Here is a 21,986-nt window from a genome sequence, read left to right on the forward strand (position 1 = left end):
TCCAGAGGTGACTTTTGGTACAGAGTTTCAAAAAAAAAGCCTATTAGGAGCTAAATAAAAGAGGTTGAATCTGTTACATTCTGTGCACATTTTCTAATCGTCCATTTCTTTTTCCATCCATACCCTGGCAAGTGATAATAGTTCAGTATAGATTAGCTACTAGTAGTTGTAATATTAGTAGTGGTAATATGTGTGATGATGATGTTAATTTAATTTGAAAACCCTAAGTTAGTGGTTTTTAAACTTTAGCGTACCCAAGAATCACACAGAGTGCACATTTGAAACGCACATCACACTTCTGGGGTTCACCACAAGAAATTCTGATTCGGCAACCCTGGAGTGGAGCCCAGGAACCACTGCATGATTCAGAGGCAGGTAATCTGTAGACCACACTGTGAGAAGCACTGACTCTGTCTGGAGTTCACCAGACATCAGTTTCTATACATTAACATTTGAGGGCAGGGGGAGAAGATTCATGCTAAAAGTAAATTGCATGTGTCTTTGGACAGGAAATGCCATCTAATATTCAGAATAATATCTTATTGAATAACATAACTAGCACTTCAGAGAAATAACTCTCATGTAATAGAAAACCATGCAAAACTTCACTAGATTATTGAAATACAAGTGCCTATGAAAAGCTAATTTTCTTTAAAATACTGTGTCTTTTTAGGAGAAATGCTTCCAGAATAAACGATATCATGTGTTCCATCTAGTGCCTTTCTCTCTGTTGATAACATTTGCATATTAAAATACAGTATATCTTCAGTGAGGGCTTATTGCTCTAATTCTCATTAGGCACGTAGGCTCTTAGACTTGAATAGAAAAGTCTGAAGGTGTGAAGTCCTGTGGCTTGAAAACAAGCAGGATACTAAATTCTTCAAGTAGGAATAGTGGAAAGAAGAAGGAAACTCAGATGTTTACTTGGGTAGGAAGTTGTGTGGTCCCATCCATGAGCTTGTTAGGGAGAATTTGAGAAGGGCCCCTGGAGAGCACCCAAAGCTGATTAAAGCTGGATCTTCAGTAACAAGTATTGATTGCACAGAAGGATGTGTCACAAGCGCCAACTGGCAGCTCTTCTTTGCTCTTCACTGAAGGTTGAGCTCTGAGTGAATGTGTCTTATAGGAAATTGCATCAGGAGATTTTAGGAGGATTTTAAGAGTTACTGAAATGCCAAAATGCACTGCTGAAAGATCATTCATTCATTCAGTCAACATGTAACGAGTATGTATTGAGCACCTACCCCATGCCAAGCCCTGCACAGAGAGCCAGTGATGCGACTGTGCCTCACTGGAAGCTTCTAATAATCATCTGTCCGCCTGAGATGACTTGGATACCTTGAATCAATTAAATCCAAACAGTATGTCAATCACCTAAAGGGGCGGAGGTCAAAATATGAATAGTGGGGATGTAAAAAATATTACTCTCTGAACCAATTGATGACAGTCAGTTGCCTTCTCCGACTTCCATACTACCCTTCCTTCTTATTAACTGAACCTTGAATTTTAAATGAGCACATTTCCGGGACTTCCCTGGTGGTTCAGTGGTTAAGAATTCGCCTGCCAATGCAGGGGACACGGGTTCAAGCCCTGGTCCAGGAAGATCCCATATGCTGTGGAGAAACTAAGCCCATGCACCACAACTACTGAGCCTGTACTCTAGAGCCCGTGAGCCACAACGACTGAGCCCGCGTGCCACAACTACTGAAGCCCACATGCCTAGAGCCCGTGCTCTGCAACAAGAGAAACCACCACAATGAGAAGCACAAGCACCACAACAAAGAGTAGCCCCCGCTCGCCACAACTAGAGAAAGCCTGCACGCAGCAACGAAGGAAGACCCAACACAGCCATAACTAAATAAATAAATAAATAAATAAATAAATAAATTTATTTAAAAAAAATATATATGAGCACATTGCCACTTGGAATAACGTCCACATTTCTCAGCTTTCTTTGTCCTACGTGTAACAATGAGACTAAGTGTTGCCTGATGATGTGAAAGTAGAGGTGCTCTGTATGAGATCCAGGAAGCCTGGATTTGAAAGGAAAGAGTTGTGCCCTTCTCCCCTTCCTGAATCTTGAGAAAGGGGTGTGATAGTTAGAGCCTAAACAACGATTTTATACCATGAGGACAAGGGCCGTATCCCAGGTATGACACAGCAAAAAGCTAGAAGAACTTCAGCCCGTGATGCCTGTCAAGTCACTGTACTGTGCTACAACCTCAAAACACCTTTCACATGAGAGAGAAATAAACTTTTAAAAGTTGTTTTGAGGGGGCAGGTACTTTCTGTCACAACCAAATTTAGTTCTCAGTGATAAAAAACTATCTTCACTAGCCATGAACAGAAAACCCTGTTCAAGCTGGCCGAAACAGTGGAGGAGAGTTACTGGTCCATGTAGTTCTGAAGTAATACAGGCTTTAGGGTAGGTTTAATGGGTCTGCTTAGTGATGCTGTCAAAGAACCAGATTCCTTTCCTCTCTCTTCACCTTCCACAGATGAGCTTCATTATAAAGCTGGCTCCTCTTCAGGGGAGCACAGTGGTTGCCAGCAGCTTCTGGCTACTTGCCTCTTCATACACATTCAGGGAGGGGGACATCAGTCCTCTCAGAAAAGTAAGGCAGCTTCTTTCAGATCTTGTCCATTCTTATTAGTCCAAACCGATCATCTGTCCATCCCTGAGCCACTAATATAACCAGAGGGTGAATACCTCTGGAGCTGCAGTTTCCTGACTGCATCGAGGCACACTGGGGCACCACAAACAAACTCACAGGGGCACCATGGCAGAAATTTAAATTTTTCAAAAAGAACACAGATATACCTGGCAGACATAGCAACACAATTCTACTATTAAGTTGTTTGGACCTAACTACTTAATAAACAAAAGTGTTAGATTTGTAGGGGTTTATTTTATTTGTTGGTTTTGGTTTGGGTTTCATTTTTTCTTTCTTGGCCTAAAGGCACCATGAAAATATTAATGAGACACTTACAGGTACTGTGAACCAAGAAAGGAACCTTTGGCCTAGAGTCTCAGTCCTGGAATCAGAGGTGGAATTAGCTTCCCCCAGATTATGGGGGCTGCACAGAGAGGTGTGGATTTACAAGTGAAAACTGGGGTGATTGCTAAGGAAGCAGAGAATAGACGTGTGGGGGGCAACCACAATGTCCGTAGGCCCTTGGAAGAGCTAAACCCTGCATTCTTCTTACGGAGAGAATTGCCTTTGTTTAGGAAAATACAATAAGTCCTTTGGGGTGAAAGGTGAGACCCTTGAAGGCTTGGGATCAGCAGGAGATAATACAGCAAAAGAGAAAGCAAAACTGACCTTTGTTAGAAGTAATAGGAATGTGGAGTTAGGGAAAGAGGAGAGAAAAGGGAAAGAGAAAAGATCTGAACCACAAACCAGAGTTGTCAAGTCTTTGAAGAACACCAGCATTTCGTGTTCTATATTAAGTGTCTATATTACTGCAATGCTCCAACCTGCCAAACTTGAGAAAAATCTATTACGCAGGTGAATAGGGTTTTCTTTTTTGGGCAATCAAAGAAAGGCTGAGGTCCCTGCTTATGCTGACATCATTTAAAAGAGAAATAGCACCTGTAAAATAATTGTGTCTCTGCAGGGATCTAATTCAGTGGAGCCAGAGACAACAGGAGAATAACCTTCCTCCTTTCCCCTACCACCCTCTGCCCCCAAATTAGTAGAAATTATAGACAGGGCACAGAATAGTGGTTCTCAATCCTGTCTACATATTTAGAGTCACCTGGGGAAGCATTTAAAAAGAAACAGTGACGTTTTTCCCCAACCTAGACCAAGTAAATAAAAAATCTCTACGGTTGGGGCTCAGAAATCTATATATTTTTTAAAGCTCCCCAGATGATTCTAACGTGTAGCCAATGTTGAGAACCACTGGTCTAGGACATTCCACAAATCAAGGAATAGATCTTGAAGGGAAGAGAGACTCCTTAACTTGGGAGTGGAGGAGGGGTTGATATGGTTCCTCTTTGTCCCACTTAAATTCTTTTTTTTTTTTCTTAATTTATTTTATTTATTTTTGGCTGCGTTGGGTCTTCATTGCTGCACGCAGGCTTTCTCTAGTTGAGGCGAGCAGGGGCTACTCTTCATTGTGGTGAGCGGGCTTCTCATTGCGGTGGCTTCTCTTGTTGCAGAGCACGGGCTCTAAGCAGGCAGGCTTCAGTAGTTGTGGCTCACAGGCTCAGTAGTTGTGGCTCACGGGCTTCAGCAGTTGTGGCACATGGGCTCAGTAGTTGTGGCTTGTGAGCTTCAGTAGTTGTGGCACACGGGCTCAGTAGTTGTGGCTCATGGGCTCTAGAGCGCAGGCTGAGTAGTTGTGGCACACGGGCTTAGTTGCTCCGCGGCATGTGGGATCTTCCCAGACCAGGGCTCGAACCCGTGTCCCCTGCATTGGCAGGTGGATTCTCAACCACTGAGCCACCAGGGAAGCCCCATATCCCACTTAAATTCTCTCCACCAAACCAATATCACTATAAAAGGCCTGGACCAAGTCGTGAAATCCAGGATCTAGTCCTAGCTTTGCAGTTCACTACCTTTGAGTGATTTGAGGTAAGTCACTTAATTTTTTATCTCTCCGAACCTCTGTAAAAGAGAAGTGGGCTTGATAAAATGACATCACTTTCCCAAGTTCTCAGAGTACCTTATCAGCATTCACTGTCTGACACTAACAAAGGCCAAATCAGAAGGAAACCACGATTTATCCTCCCCATTTCAGAAACGTAAAACCTGAAATGCAGAGAGCCCAGGTAACTCCCCACACAAGAGTAGGTGAGGTGAGGACGGCTGCTTTCTTCATCAACCATGGTTTGGTTGTCATTTACAGGGGATTTGGGTTTCTTGTACAGGATATGTGGGGACAACAGTGTTTTTCTTAAATACCAATCCATTTCTTATCAGGGATCTTATTAACTCAGAGGAAGAATAGAAGAGTAAATGGTATACTTATTTGGAAGTTAGATTTCCTTCTCTTTCTTTTTCTGGTTGTTTTTCCTGCTGTCTCCCATAAGTATCTGCTCTTCTTTTAAAATATGAATAGATTTGATAGCTTTCTCCTAAAAACAGTGGTTCTCAACCAGAGACAAATTTGCCCCTCCCTCCCGCCCAGGCGAGCATCCAACAATATCTGGAGATATTTTTGTCATAATGTGGGGGGCGGGGAAGTGGATGCTCCTGGCATGTATTGGGTAGAAGCCAGGGATGCTGCTAAATATCCTACAATACACAGGACAGTCCTCACAACAAAGAATTATCCAGCCCAAAATGTCAATAGTGCTGAGGTTAAGAAAACCCATCCTAAAACGTGAATGAGATTTGTCACCCCTGTTTGACAGAAATTTCAGTTTCTGAGCATATCACAGTTAAGGTGCTTTTATCCCTGATGCATTTAGCGACAGCAGTGACTCCTGAAGGTCAAGTAGCTCATGACAGCAAGAGTGTTCTTCAGTAGGAGGGAATTAAATAGCTATATAAAATCCCAATATTTATTCAGTTTTTGTGTAACATTATTTACAGGCATTGGAACTACTTATGGGCAAAAATGTCATAACTGTAAGACAATCACAGAAATTGCCTTCACAAGTACAAAACCTGCAGAGGCTTTTGTTACCAGACTTTGAGAGAAGTGGACTCTGGGACCCCTAGAAATTGAGATGTTCAGGCTCCTTCACTGACAAGTTCAGTGGGAGATAAACAGGTTTTGTTTTAAGTATGTGTATGTGTAAAAAATGATCTGAAGGACTCACATCAAACTTAATAGTGGTTTCCCATAGGGAAAGGGAGAAGAGAAAAGAGAAAGATGGGATAGAGGGGGAGAAACAGGACTTCATCTTTTTTTATAAATCAGCTTTATTGAAATATAATTTCCATACAATAAAACTCACAAGCTTTAAATGTGCAATTCAGTGAGCTTGAAAAATGTATACAGTTGCGTTAAGTCCAATAGAACTTTTAATTTTTCATATTTGAATCTTGTACAAGAAATTTCTGTTTTGTATTGTTTATAATTTGTATTTTGGTTTATAATTTAAAAACATGTTTTTAGAGGAACTGTTCGAAATTATGTAATAATACCACCCCTCATTTTGTAAAAGTGGCTTACAAAGATGCATGAAGCATAGCAAAATAACATAACTGGAAATGAAAGGGATGTAAAAGGAGAAACAATAAATTTAAACTGGAGCCAAGTTTAAGAATGCAAACCATGAATTCTCATTTCCCCTTTACACGTAGGACATTCAGACTTTAAGCTTCCAGTCAGTCATCTTCTCTTATATGTTTGAGAACTTCATTGAATTTAGGCTCCTATTTAGCAAATCCAATTTGCTCTCCTTCCTTTTAAGTATTCATGATAACTTTTACCATCAGTGTTTTTCATAAGCTCATTGAAGGCTAACCCCCAAATATTGTTTGCCCATGAGAAAGCAAGAGTTACATGAGCCAAGTTTTAAAACTAAAGTTATCCTTGGTACTAACAAAGAAGGTAGAGAGTGACTTAAGGTAACTTTCTATGAAAAGCCAACTTCTGCTGAAATTCAGAAACCAAGTCTTGTAAAACCATGAAGTCCCCTGTGTAGGGCAGCAGTTGCTGGAGCCAGCTTCTACTAGCTTACCAGGGTCAGTTGTTACATTCTGGGGAATTTTGACAGCTGGTTGTTAAACACATCAATTATTAAAAATCAGATTACATAAACTTATGATTAAATAAATTTCATTAAAAACAAAGGTAATAAATATTTAAAACTCATCCCTTCCTAATTATATGACTACATTTTACCATTAGCTGTGCTCTTACAGTTATTTACATCTGTTTATGTGTGTATGGTGATGTCATGTAACAGTGTGCCCATGCACATCCCTTCCCAATGCCATATTCTGATGTCACTTTGGTAACTTGAAATTGCCTATGGTGAGAATGTTTGCACCACAGAAATCAGCAAATCTACAAAACAGGACTTGATTTATCATTTTATTGATTGTCTAGACATAAGAAAGTGATGGGGAAATTTTTAGTCACGCAGATTAAACTTAAAAATGTGGACTTCCCTGGTGGCACTGTGGTTGAGGGTCCGCCTGCCAATGCAGGGGACACGGGTTCGTGCCCCGGTCCGGGAGGATCCCACGTGCTGTGGAGCGGCTGGGCCCGTGAGCCATGGCCGCTGAGCCTGCATGTCCGGAGCCTGTGCTCCGCAGCGGGAGAGGCCACAACAGTGAGAGGCCCGTGTACCACAAAAAAAAAAGAAAAAAAAAAAGTGTCATGTGTGTAACCATTACATTGAGGGAAAAATGAGGAAATATTCTTCCAGTACTCAAAAACTACTATGCAAAAAAAAAAAAAAAAAAAAAAAAAAAAACTACTATGCACTTCAGCAAAGAAGTCCCTCACATCATTGCCAAACAAGTAAATTTCCAATATATGTCTTCATTGTTTCATTTGTCTTACTCATTAGTGTAAACAAAATATCACCCAGCAGCCATGTTGGAACTACAATGATTTGTCAATTGCAACTATTAGGTTGGCCTCAAATGCACAAGCTCTGCAAAAATCAGCAGAAGCATTCTGTGAGAATCAATTGACAATATGAAATTTATAGTCAACAGTATTGAAATTTTTATTATTATTTATAAATTGTAAAGGATGCTACCCATCCTTTATATCAGTAAAATTTATAATAAACTTCTGTAGGTATATAATGCATATGTTTCCCCCCATATTTACCAGCACATTATTGCCTGGAGCTGAAGATCTCAGGGCACTAAACATATGCTAAAGACTTTTTTCTTTGGCGCCCAGGCTAAGAGTACAGTTAGGTAGAGCGATATAGTTGAAAGTCCCAATGATGATTTTCTTCACACTATTCCAGAAAAAAAAAAAAAAAAGAATGTTCTTTCCTGTGCATAGACTCTTTCCTAACCCCCAGGCAACCCTTTCACAAATGGCCAAGCAGACTGGGCAGAGGATTTTAAATGTCTCAAAGCAAAACAATTACAATTATTGCAAGGAAAATGTTTGAATGTGTGCCTTACTGATGAGATAACCAAGGAATCATTTGCTCATACAGAGACTAAGCATTAATCCACCAGTGGTGGGGTCTGAGTGAACAGGGCTGGTCCTGGGCATCATTGCAGAGTGTGTGTGTTTGGCCGTTTCTCATCTCTTACCTTAGAGCTTACCCCTCCACTGCTCTAGAGGTGATAATGCCTCTTCACCCATTGTCTTTTTCCATTCCCAAAGGCTTTGCTCTTCCTTCATCTACTTAAAAAATAGAGTAGCTAACTCTGGAAACCAACCTATGTAGTCTAGTAGCAAACTCGGATGACTTCAGAGGCCAGACCCTCTCTGTCTAAAATGCACTTAAATGCAAACTTTTCAATATATGTGCATGTCAAATAAATTGTATCTACAAGAAAAATTAGCCCACAGGCTGTCAGTTAGTGAGCTCCGAGTCTAATCTTTCAAGGGCTATTGGCAAGGTGGTAGATTGGTGTGACAGGAAAAAGGTGGGCATTTGGAGGCTGACTCACCTGGACCTGAATCCTGGATTTCTGTGTTAATGCGTGACCTTGGAAAAATTACTGAATTATCTGAACCTTGGCTTTCTTATCTGTAAAATGAATTGTTAAAGAAAGAAATAAGTGAAGATAGATAAACCATCAATAAAGAGAAGATAGCTCAATAAACATTCCAATTCTTTCTTGCTATTGAATGACCCAGGGGAAACTGAAAGAGCACCCAGCTCCCAATACCCGAGGAAGTTAATTTTTGATGATGAGATTTTAGGAGCTGAATTTAGGGTGCAGGTATCTGAAGAAACATAGCCAGGGCATGACCTCAGTAGCGAAGTAGGCAGCTGTCTACTGTACTTATTCAAGACATAAGAATAAGACTGTGGGAGATTTGCTTCTGCTACAGAACTAGTCTTAGAGAAGCATGGCAGGGGTAAGAAGGGAAGGTAGGATGCCAGACTTTGCATTTTGGAAGTACTTTGGTCTGATTTTTTTCCTCTCCACTCCTTGAGTCAAAAACTTAAATCAGGGCTGTGACTACCCATAGAAGCTCCCCTTGTTCCTTCTGCCTATGCCCTGCTCCCCAGCCCTCCGCAGAGCTCAGAGTGGTCCTGTAAGAGTGTGGGGGGGTTTCCCAGCCTTCCACAGAAACCACTGTGTTTGAAGATTCCTTCCAGAAATGGTTTGTGTGACTTGTGGTTATAGTTTGAATAGTAGAAGAATTCTTTCCTCTACATTTTCACGTGTGCCATATGATCTGAGTAAAGCAGCAGCTCCAAACATGAGATAATATGTGGAGGAAATGTCAGCTAGCTTGGAAGGGAATATTTGGCATTGAAAGTTTGCCCAGATTCAACTAAAAAGAACCATGTAACCTCATTCTTAGGATCACAGCCCATCAATTCAGAGAGGTTGTTTAAAAGACAACCTCTCTCAGGTTATGTTCATTTTGAGCTGATCCATGGAAAAACCATTAAAAAATGAAAACAGGGCTTCCCTGGTGGCGCAGTGGTTGAGAGTCCACCTGCCGATGCAAGGGACACGGGTTCGTGCCGCAGTCCGGGAAGATCCCACATGCCGCGGAGCAGCTGGGCCCACGCGCCATGGCCGCTGAGCCTGCGCGTCTGGAGCCTGTGCTCCGCAACGGGAGAGGCAACAGTGAGAGGCCCGCATACCGCAAAAAAAAAAAAAGAAAAGAAAAGAAAAGAAAACATGATATCAATTCTAGAATGTTATTCATAGCTGTTTGACTCAACCTTAAAAGGACTGCAAGGACTTGATGCCTGGTGTATTGTCAGACTCTCAATAAACTGTTGATGGATAGGTGGATAAATAAATGTATGAATAATTTTAGATATCCAGGAGCAATGAAAATTGTGCTTGAGCATCATATATTGTATATCTCAATAGAATCTATAATGAGTTGCTTTATTGAGTTGGCTCCATTTTGATATGCTGAGATGAATACATATGTATATTTCATAGGAAGATCAATTATGAGCAAGCCAAAAATGTGCTCTTTTTCCTAAACATCTTTAAATACGTTCTGTATAACTTTGCTTCGGTATTTGACCAATGCATCCTACATTGTTCTGTGAAACAACATAGCCTGGGAATTTTTTCAGAATAATTGATGTACTACAAAGAAACCATGAGTAACAAGTGGGAGAATGAAACTGCCTTCCAGACTTTTGGATGAGAAAATTCCCAGAAATGTTGGAAACTGCTGGAAATGCCTGGTTGTTAATGCAACTAGCCATGCAAATTATCTTGGGCTGGAAGCCAGACATTTCCCACTCTGTTTTGTGACAGCTCCCCTCTGGGGAGCAAGGCCGGTTCCTCCAATCCAGCAGCTGTGTAACAGACCACCACAACGTGGCCAAGATGATTCTCAGAGCCGTTTCCTCTCACGGCTGCGTGCCTTCTTTGTTAAAGAGATGCCTCTGTCAGGAGTGAGGCTGACTTTCTTTTTACTGCTAGTTTACCCTTGACCTACCTTAAATTATAGATTATCATCTCCTGAAGGCAGAATCCGTGACCAAGTTACCTTTGCATCTCTTTCCCGTTCCCACCTCCCACTGCCATCGCGCCCGGCCTGAAGGGGGCGCTCCAAGAGGACAGTTGAATTGAACGGAACACCAATTGTATCCAGTCCTGATGATATTCAATAATTACTCTCTTTTACACAAAGTGGAATAACTCCTTCAGGAAATGGCAGAAATCAGAAAAGACATTTAGAGCAGCGACTTAACCTCTCAGATACTCCCCTAAAGCCCTGTAGAACTGCTGCGTGTTCCCCGGAGTCCGGGGCCTCTCGGGAACTTGTGGCGTGGGGACGGATTAGCGGTTTTCTCCTTTCCATGCTGGCTCCCAGCTCAGCCAGAAGCAGGAAGTATAGCCCCCGGCGTTAAAAGAACACTTTACACACAACTCTGGAGCAATACACCGCCTCCACCCCTTTTTAGGAAAAAGTGTTGGGACATGGAACTAAACAGCCTAGCAACCACATTCTCGGAATATTTGAAATGATACTCATCTTTTAACAAAGGCTTCTGTGCATCCACAAAGCGGAAGCAGACCCTGTTCCTCCGCCTCACGCTGGCTCTGTCCTTGGGAGCCTGAGCTCTTTGAGATGATGCCCTGCCAGACGGGCGGGGAGCACATCCTCACATCCTCGCAGTGCCATTCCAACACCACAGGGGAGAGATGCTAGAGAGAGACACAGTCTCCTGAACCATTTTCTGTGTATTCCCCTCTGGATGGCAAGCGCCCTGCATTGTGTGTATACATGCGTCTTCTGAACCCAGCCATAAATAAATGCAAGCTGTCTTATTCAGACAATAACAACATATAAGAGAAAGAAAAACAATCACTAACAGGAAAAGAAAAACCTGTTCTTTGTCCCAAAAGAGAGAAACCCTTTGTGTTCAGAATAAACACCTTTAGCTTTTTCATGGAAAAGATGTATTTTTTGTTTATTATCTATAGTTACCACTTCCTAAATCCTTTTAGTTTAGAAAGACTATGCCTGACAGAGCTTTTGTATTTTTCTTTCCACAGTTAAGCAGAGCCATTCACTGCTCCAAACAGGGTCTGTTCTAGTATTAAAAGTCATTTCTTTTGGCACAGATTTTAACCTGTCTTAAAATGATAACCATGTAGTATTGATAAATTATTTGAAAAGTTTCTCCTAAGGTGGCTTTGGTGGTTTTGTTAAGACATTTATTTTAAGAGTATCTCTCAATAGAATTTATGAGTGAATTACTTTATGTATTCCCAGCATTAAATTATTTCTGCTCTAAGAATATTATAACTCCTTTCCTCACAGTGATGAAAAGAATGAAACTATCCTCAAACGGTGCTAGGTTGGGTACTGACCTTATGTAAGTAATTTTAGGAATGTTCCCACCAGAAGTAATAAATTATAAATATAAGGCCAGGAAGAGAGAGGAACATTAAAGAGTGAGGAAAAACAGCAATTAGAATTTCACATAAATACCATCAACTGGAGAACAACAAATCAAGCACATGGGAGGGGAGTGATATTGTTCAAGCTAGGATGTGGGGAGATTGGAGGGAACATGGAGAGAGCTGAAGGCCAGGTAAATAAAGCACACCAGGAAAAGAAGGATTCAGTCTCCATTATTCCAGAGAAAATGGGCACTTTCTGAGGTAGGTTTCTCTGCAACCTTGGAGATTCTAGTTTGTTCCTTCACTGATAAACAAAAAGTCAGCAGTGATAGCATCCTTGATAACACTTCCTCTGGAATGTATAACATTCCATGTTTCTGCTTCATAGTCACCACCGGACATGCATGAGTCAGACTGAGGTGGGGAATTTGCTGGGCTGCTCATGGGACCATTGAAGTTATAGTCAAGGCTTATGAGGTGTGGACTTGCTATGCTTCTTTCTCTTTCAACCCATCTTGTACTAAGAGCCATAGGTGATTTCTTTACCTCAGAACAGGCTATCTTAAGTGTGAGGTTAAAGGGCAAAGCTTGCCAGAACGGTAGATGGGACTGCAGACTGGAAACCTGAACCTTGTTTGTCTGGTCATGCTGTCATAAAATGCTAGTAGCTAATTAAGGGCTTAGTACAGCGCCTAATTATATTCATTATCTTTACTTATCTTTCACAATAAGTATGTCAAAGACTATTATTATCCCAACTTTATAGATGAGGAAACTAAGAAGTCAAAAAACTTGAATTTCTATAGCTCACAAAGGATACAGCAGAGACTTAAACCCAGGTCTTTTTCCGGAGTTCACTGTCTTAATGTGTCCCCTCCTACACAATAATAAAGGGAAGCTACTATTATTTTTTTTTTGAAAGCAGCCAAAAGAAAGTCTGCCTAGGATATAATTAAATAGCAATTCATAATAGAGGAGAGCTACTTGGGTCTGGATTTTTCTTCTCTTAAACAAGCCTCTTCATATTATTTTTGGGCACATCCATTTTATAAGAGGGCTAAATTGAATATGTTGTTAATTTGCTTATAATAGTTCTAAATTGTCCATGTCCTGGAATAGATATAAGGTTTCTCAGGCGGGACTCTAAGGAAGAACCCACCCTACCCATGGGTGATCCACCCTATGGGCCTATCCCCTCAGGGAACAATTTAAATTTAAAAGTACGAAAGAGATGTCCAGTCAAGTCAAAACTGTACCGAAACTGTACCATGTCATAACAGGATTACACACAAAAAGAGAATGAATGGTACCATGATTAATTTTGACCATAAATTTAAAGGACCAAATAAGTGTGAAAAAGTAGATGATATGGTAGTTTGTAGGAGAGAGATTTTGCTGCAGCTCTGGAAGTCAAGAGAGAGCAAAGTGAGATGATTAATAAATAAAATTTTGAGTTGCACAGATCTGGGTTTAAATCTACCTTTATGACCTTGAGCAAGTTATTTGACCTCTCTCAGTCCAATTTCTTCATCTGTAAAATGGGAATTTGGGGATTCAGTAATAAATGTAAAATGTTTAGCATGGTGCTCTGCCTGTTCTTATTGTAATATAATTGTCTATTTGTCTGACAGTCTCCTCCATTAGGCTGTGATCTCTTCAAAAACTGGATTTATGTCTGTTTATCTTTGTGTCTCTGAGCCTTTGATATAGTGCTTACGCTCATCCCCACTCCTGATGTTTCCTTCTATGTGAAGGATATTCCATTATCATATTATTCCTGGTTTCTGTCTGCTCTTGACATATTCCCCACTTGGAGAAGAGAGTGGATTACCTGATTGGTGAGTCAAGAAGGCCTTACCATCTGTACTCTTCACATCCTCTTGGGAGTGAAGTTTCTGCAGGGAGCGTGGAGTCTCTTCTGCTCTTCCACACCATAAATCTTACTGTCCAGTGCCTCCATGACTTAGTAGACAAGAGACCTAACTCTGGGGTCCTATAATATGAGGCCCATTTCCACACAAATCTTGAGGGGTAAAGGAAGACCTAGCTGGAAAGATAGATTAGAACCAGACAGTGAAAAGGTCTTCTTGTACCTCCATGGCATGACATTTTGGCAGATTCCTTAAAACATATAGTTAATGATAAAGAATGGAAAGAGTCTACATGAGTAAGCCCAAAATCATACTTGTTTTTGTTTTTAATGTTTGGATATTTTTGGCATGGGGGAGGGGTGCAGGGGAGTGGGGAATGTTGTTCTTTGCATTTTTGTTTTAATTTGTTGAGGGGCTGAAGATGAGATATCAATATTTTAAGTTCTTTGCAGAATTCATTTTTGTCTTATTTTTAAGTTATTTTATACTAAGGTACTAATAAACCCTTCATTTGATGAATGGACCTGCTAAGTCAGTTTTTCTCCAAGTGTGGTCCAGGGACCATCTGCCTCAGAATTACCTGGAGGGCTTCAGAATACAAATTACTATGCTTCACCTCAAACCTGCCAAACCAGAATCCCTGGGGGCAAGGCCTTGGAATATGATTTTAATATTCTCCCCAAGGGATTTTTATGTTCATTTTATTAAAGGCAGCACCTGCTAACAGACAAGTGAATTCAATTTAAGTGTACCTAGAAGAGGAAATTGTGTGTGTGTGTGTGTGTGTGTGTGTCTGTAGTTACTGCTAAATCAGTTAACTGACCATTCTGATTACTGCTACTGACCATTCTGATTACTGCTACTGATGATTCTGATTACTGCTATGATCCTTTTTCCCTATAGACCAGAGCAGCCCTGCTTACTCAGCTGAGGATATCATCAAAACCCCAGCTGGGCCTTTTGTCTATGTGTCTTTCTGATAGATCTTATGAAAAAAATAATCGTTTTAAAACCCTTTAAAACTTAGAGACAAACACATACTTTTAAAAGAACAAGAAGAACCCTTACAATTCTTCCAAAGAATCATAGCTACATCCAGTTTTCCTCTTCTGGTTCCAAGTGTCTAGAGGTAATAGACGGGAACTTCAACACAGAGGAACATTCTTAGGTATGGATTGCAAGCTTTTATCCCACCACACTGCCCTCCTTCTGTTGGCAAGTGTAGGAGACGCTCTGCTTAGGCCTGCTTTGTTTCTCATTATAGATCATGCAACAGATGAGTGACCACCGCTACGACAAACTCACTGTGCCTGATGACACGGCCGCAAACTGCTTATATCTAAATATCCCCAATAAAGGCCACGTCTTGCTGCACCGAACCCCAGAAGAGTATCCAGAAAGTGCAAAGGTAAAAAAAAAAAAAAAGTCCTTCCTGCCACAGCAGCTGAATAGGCCTCCCTTTGCAGCCTTCCTGCCTAGGGATTTTTTTCACAATAGAGTGACAAATAACAGGGCTTCCTTTTCCCCTATACACATCATTAGGAAAGCCAAAAGGATAACATAATTTATTTATTTATTTTTATATAATTTTTTTAACATCTTTATTGGAGTATAATTGCTTTACAATGGTGTGTTAGTTTCTGCTTTATAACAAAGTGAATCAGTTATACATATACATATGTTCCCATATCTCTTCCCTCTTGCGTCTCCCTCCCTCCCACCCTCCCTATCTCACCCCTCAGAATGGGAGAAAATATTTGCAAATGAAGCAACTGACTAAGGATTAATCTCCAAAATTTACAAGGATAACATAATTTACGGCCCAAGGAAAGTTTATTTAACTCGCTCTTCTCGTTAGTGTCATTGGTCACTAATGCATGCATAGAAATTGAGATGATCATGCCTGGCATTCAGACCTTTTCAAATGAGTATTTGGATCTCCCAAGTCTGTGCTCCAGCTCTGATTAAATGTACTTCCTGACACTGACATGCTCATTAAGCATAGAGACCTACAATTAGATGGCCAACTGCATCATTGTTTTCTGACAAATCTAAGCTGCCCCTCATCAGAGGGTCATTTGTTTCTTCAGTCAGAGACGTAGGAATGACCCAAAGAGAAGGGTGCTCATTGTCAGGGCTGCAAAAAAGCAGGGGCTACACATCCTAGGCAACAAAGGCCTGAAAGGATAGAACAAGAAGAAATATAAATATAGCACACTTGGAACCAGCCAACTGGTCCCTCCAAGTAGCTCTGCATTTATGTTCCAACCAGGGAATTGCCCCCTCCATACAGGAATTCTTTCCTGGTCTAAGAAAATCTTCCCAGTCTTTCAGGGCACTCTGCCAGTCTCATCTGTATACTTTGGTAATTTCAATTTAATCATACCAAGCAGATTAAGGGTGTTGGTCCATAGATCCTTCAAGTGTTCATATCTTTTTTAGGCATTTCAGTATGTTCATCTCTGTCCAGAGTAGCAAGATACTTATAGTAAGCATTACAGAAGAGTCTTAGTAACCACTGATCTCTCTCTCTTTTTTTTAATCTTAAAAACTTTTAGAAAATAGTTTATGCTTCCTTTTAAATATGCAATACTGTATAATTACTAGGCTTATCCTCATAGTCAGGATCCCCCTCAGCAGATTAAAAAGAGAGCAAAGGGGGCTTCCCTGGTGGCGCAGTGGTTGAGAGCCCGCCTGCCGATGCAGGGGACGCGGGCTCGTGCCCCGGTCCAGGAAGATCCCACATGCCGTGGAGCGGCTGGGCCCGTGAGCCATGGCCGCTGAGCCTGCGCGTCTGGAGCCTGTGCTCCGCAACAGGAGAGGCCACAACAGGGAGAGGCCGGCGTACCGCAAAAAAAAAAAAAAAAGAGAGAGAGAGCAGGGGAAGAGGATAAATAGATAATTTTTTTTCTTTTTCCATGGCTGAAAGTGTGAACCTGAGGAAAATATAGGACCCCTGACCCCCTGGACTGGGGCTTAACCAGCTCTCAGATGAATAGTGGGTCTCACAATTTAATGTGCATCAGGGTTGTTAAAAAGACAGGTTCCTAGACCCCCCACCCTAGAATCTGCAGAATCAGTAAGCACCCTGGTCACTGAACTCACTTGGAGAAACACAGCTCTGGATCATTCATACCCCTTCAGCCACATCAGTCATCCGATAACGAGATGATCATTAACTGCTTCTGAATTCAGCCCTGGGTCTACCACCAAAAACAGTAACATCATGTTTATCGAGTGCTTCCCCTGTGCCAGGCACTGTGCCAGGCACGCTGTATGCACTATCTTATTCATTCCTTACAGCAGCCCTGTGAGGGTGCTATTATTACTCCAATTTTACAGAGGAATAATCCCGAGGGGATGCCACTTGACTGAAATTACACTTGGAGCAGTAACTTGGCGGAACTGGGGCTGGAACCCAACTCTGTGTGGTTCCAGCACTCTTAATTAACCCCTGTACCAAAGTACATCCTACAGAAGCATGGTAGATTGTTTTTAGGCAGTGTATTTTCAAGTGATTTTGACTTTTTTTTTTTAAATGTTCTTTGTTTTATCATCAGAGAAAAAAATCTGTGGACTGTTAATTTGAAGGTTTGACACATGCTTTCTTTCTACTCGTGTCAAAAGATGCTCTAAAATTCACACACCTGTAATTTAAAAGCAGTTTGACCTGAAATCCTTCACTTAAATTGTACTTTGTCAAGTTTTTCCAATGGTCTTATTTAGGAAAGGAACATTATGGCTGAGAGGGTTTTGAAGCATGGAGAGAGAGTCATACTCAGCCTGTAAGCACGTTCACCAACTTTCATATATCACTTAATCTAGCAATGACAAGGGCAGAGTAAAGGCCTTTCTAGTAACAACCACATTTCTGACACATCTTTGGCTTTGAGGTTTGAGCGTAGAGCTAGTGGTTAACCAATGCTGCTAGCTCTCTGGGTATCACTGTAGGCATGTGTGTGGTCTTGGTTCCATGCATATCTTGGGGTTCAATGGGTGAAAAGCCTAAACTTACAAGCTAAATGAATCCTCTATCCCAGGTGGAGGGGGTGGGCCTGGGGGCCATGGAAGACAGAGGCAGAAACATAAGCCTTCTTCTCTACTTTTCCTTGATTCCTCCTGCAGGTTTATGAAAAGCTGAAGGACCATATGCTGATCCCCGTGAGCCATTCTGAACTGGAAAAGGTGGACGGGCTGCTGACCTGCTGCTCGATTTTAATTAACAAGAAAGTAGACTCCTGAGTCACAGTCCCTCCCTTGTAGCCGGCAATACTGCACTTGTAAGGCCGATAACTGTACCCATTCCTACCGTTTTCACTGACAATCTTTTATGCCACTGTGCTACTAACTCTGGTTTACAATTCTAAATTTAATTGCTTTGTTCTGCACCTCCCCCAGCCCCTCCCCTCGAGGTGGTACCTAAACTGTGGATTTGCTCAATGAATTAAGCAATCTAAAAAATATAGAGCTAATGAATTATTGAAATGTGATTAATAATTGTAAGGAAACACTCATTTTAGTGTTTGTATTATCAGTGTGAAAATCGTTTATTTGCCAATATAAACCGAGGAATGTCTTCTTGATCAGTCATCTAAGCTCTATTTTCTTTCTGTATATCATTAATTATCTTTGGCTCCTATGAAATTCCCTGGTCTGTGGATGCTCCTCCTTTCCCTCTTTGTTTCCTTCTGAAGTATGAAAACTTTCCCAGTCACAGTCACCTTGACCTTGGGTAGAATCCGGGGTCTTGCCTTCTACACATCTTCCTGCAGGTCGACCCTGTCTGCCAGCAGTCTTTCTGCCTCACCGCTACATCTTCTGCCGCCACCACCACTTTCCCCCAGAGGGTCACACAGGCCCCTCAGCAGAACCGTGACCAAAATCAGAGCGGCTGTTTTGGGGAGAGTTCACTGCACAGAGGCACATCCCAGTGGGGTTTGCCCCAGAGATCTAAATTCTAGAAGTAGGGCACCACACCTAGGAAGGTGAATTCAGCACCAGATGGTTGCTAGGGGATTGCAGATCAAGAAGCTTGGACACACCCCGTGAGTACAACACTTTAGAAAGTCTTTAAGTCACATTCCATGAATTTTTGCTTTATTCCTGGCCATATACAGACCTTGGGGAACAGACTTATTTTTTTCTTTCAATTTACTTTCATTTCCCCCCATTGTGACTCACCCTGTTCCCAGGCTTCTACCCCTTAATCTACAGAGTTTATTTTTTTGCTGATCTACAGAGTTATTTCTTTCAAAAGAGACATTACGTCTAAAAATGATTATTGATGGTCTAGTGCGAGCCAGATGGAGCATGTTCAGGAAGTGATAGGCTTGGTGCTTGAAATCAGCTGCAGACAATGGACAATTCTACTTTGAAATATCCATGAATATTTACTGTGGAATTCAATTAAACTTCTCTCCTCTGTAGCCTTCCAATTACACATCCTTAAACTGACACGAATCTCATAACAAAGAACAATGCCGCAGTGAAGGGAGAGATGGTTGTCTTTTACTTAAATGAAAGAATCAGGCTTTTAGCAGACCAGGGAAATGGTACTTTCCAAGGAATGGTGACTGATCCAGGCATGTTATCAAACTTCCCAGTCATCTCCACCTTTCCTGTATTGCCTATGGCTAAGATTAAGATTCAGGGAGTTGAAGGAATGCTACTTCAAGTCTTGCTAGGCTCACCTAACGTGTTTGTAATCAGACATTCCTCATGTTTGGTGACCAAGAGAGAATACCTTCATTCATTTCATCTCCCCCTGAACAAATGGAAGTGAGAAACCTCTGAGCAAACCAAGATAACCTTAACTACTATTTTTTTCATTTATTCAATCATTTTATGTCGGACTTAGAAGAAGTTCCTTCTCCTCCTTCTTTTTCTTTTTGCTTGACTTTAATATTCATATCACATTCAAATGTCTAATTTCGTGCATCCTATGACTGAAACGTATCTTGGTCACTGTCATATTTCCAACTGTCTCATCATGGGTGAATAATAAGTTTTTACCACAGAGAAAATGAATGTTACCCACACGCCCAAGTTAATAAAGAAAAATTGTCCTCAGTAGTTATGGTTGCCCTTTGGGGTTAAATCCGGCCCTATGCTGGCAAAAGCAGAAATCCTCCCTCAAAAACAACCACAGGAAAACTCACTCAATCAGCCACTTCAGTCTTAATAGTACAGCTAACTGGCATATAATTTCCAATATCTTTATTTCTAGCTTTCCAAACTAAAGAACTGTTCTCTATTATGTTTAGTAAATTGCAAGTGAATCAATTTTTCTTTTGAACCATTTGTTCTACAGAAGGCTGTTTTCACTTTTCCTTTTCTTTGCGTCTTTCCATCTTTCCTTCTCTTTGTCTCAAGAAATCACTTAGAATCTATGTGCCTCTTCTACAGAATCTTATTCTGCACTGCTACATCACCTACAAGGCTGGCTTCTTTGGACTTTCTCTGTGATATGATGATGTGAAAACCTAAAATATTTGCAGCATAGTAGTATTATTTCTTCGGTGTACTCATCAGCATCATGTTATCTTTGAAGAGGAAAGACAACCCGCTACCCTGTTACATAGGTTCCCCTCTTGTCCATTGTGATTTATAAGGAAAAGCTAACAGAAACTGCTTTTTGACATTATAAAGACATTAGAAATTGTATTTAAGTAAATAAAAGTTGAGTCAGAATCACTTGGTCAGTAAGATTCAACTTACTAAGGACAATATAGAGAAAGTACATGATTTAGCATTATTTCTTCAACCGTGATGAATTGCTTTAGAAATCAGCAGGCAGATCTCTCTACTGTGTATTGATTGCTCTTTTAAGCTACTGTGAACAGGTTACTAAGGCCATCTCTTCATCTCGAAGGGGGGAAATAGTCTGTGGATGAACAATGTGACTTATTTAGAGCTGCATGTTAGTCTTCATAATTATTTACTCCTTTACATTCTACAGAACCCAGACATGATTTCCACATGGTGTTAGATTCGTGCATTTTATCGTACTGACCATCCTGTTACAGCCAGTGTACGGTTATCCACTCTGTGTGCCAAAACCAGTAATGCCTTTCACGGCCCTTTAGTCCAGAGAAATTCTGCACTGATTTTAGTCTCTTGCTGTACTGATCATACAAGTATACCAATCACGATGGAATAAAGTGTGAGTTGTACTGTGATCAATAGCCTATGTCTCTTTTTTGCAACAGAAAGTGCTGTGGTGAATGAAGTCACCATTTCTTTGCTACCAGAGATGGGAAGTTTTTTTTTTTTTCTCTTGTCCTATAAGCTATGGAATTAGAAATACTTAACTGTAAGTCAACTGCTATCAAAAGCTTGGATTAAAATGATAATCAAAGGATACTTCATACTTCTGGTGCTCTAAAAGTATGCATATTATCCACGTGTGGTCAGGAGATCTTGATTTCACATATGTTCCTCCTCAAAAAGGCTTCCCTTGTTCCTTTGACTCCTGTCGTCAGCACATTATAATATGGCTCAGTTATGGAGACAGTTGAAAGATTTTTTCCTGTGTTCATGCAAGAGTTTGGTTTTTGTTTTTGTTTATTTTATAGTAAGAGTTTTTTAGGAAATATGAAGGTTTTTTTAATAAGACTTTTTATTTCCAACAATTTTTTTCAAACTGAAAGTAGCTTCATTGTTCTCTTTTTCTGACTGTAAAAATAATAACCGCTCACTGCAAAAATAAAAATCAAACCTTACCCCAAAAAACATAAAAACAAAAGTAAAGGAAAAAATTACCCCAAATTTTATCACCTACAGACAGCTACTATTAGCGTCTTGGAGAATATCCTCACATCTGGGACTAGATACAGATATAAATATGGAATGATAGTACATAATCATGCTGTTCCATAGCCTGCTTCCTTCACTTAGCAATATATTGTGGCCATCTCTCCATGTCAATAAATATAGATCTACATCATCAACTTTAACAGCCCTGAATAATTCACAATAAGTTTGTCACAGCAGCTCTTTCTAATTTATGTGGAGTGTTCTATCACAGATGTTTGGTGTGCCCACATTTCTAGTAGCTGGGGGTCTTTAGGCTATCAAACATGTTCTGCTTATAAGCTCTCACACACCCCGAGGGTTAGCTCAATCCGTAGTCCTCTTACCATAACTGAAGGGTACATGCAAAAGCCCATCA

At 40.8% G+C, this 21,986-nt stretch overlaps 1 protein-coding gene across 1 annotated transcript in view; it reads left to right on the forward strand.

Moving 5' to 3' along the window:
• DDAH1 (dimethylarginine dimethylaminohydrolase 1) overlaps nt 1–20,994 on the forward strand; it is a 166,926-nt gene extending 145,932 nt beyond the window's left edge. The window contains exons 5-6 of the mRNA XM_081225762.1: nt 15,081–15,224; nt 17,942–20,994. Of these exons, the coding sequence (XP_081081888.1) occupies nt 15,081–15,224; nt 17,942–18,058 (261 nt within the window). The 3' untranslated portion in view covers nt 18,059–20,994. The remainder of the gene's footprint in view (nt 1–15,080; nt 15,225–17,941) is intronic.
• Nucleotides 20,995–21,986: the final 992 nt, after the last annotated feature.

Source organism: Mesoplodon bidens, assembly GCF_964165515.1.
Source record: "Mesoplodon bidens genome assembly, chromosome: 2".
In the NCBI taxonomy this organism is placed as follows: Eukaryota; Metazoa; Chordata; class Mammalia; order Artiodactyla; family Ziphiidae; genus Mesoplodon; species Mesoplodon bidens.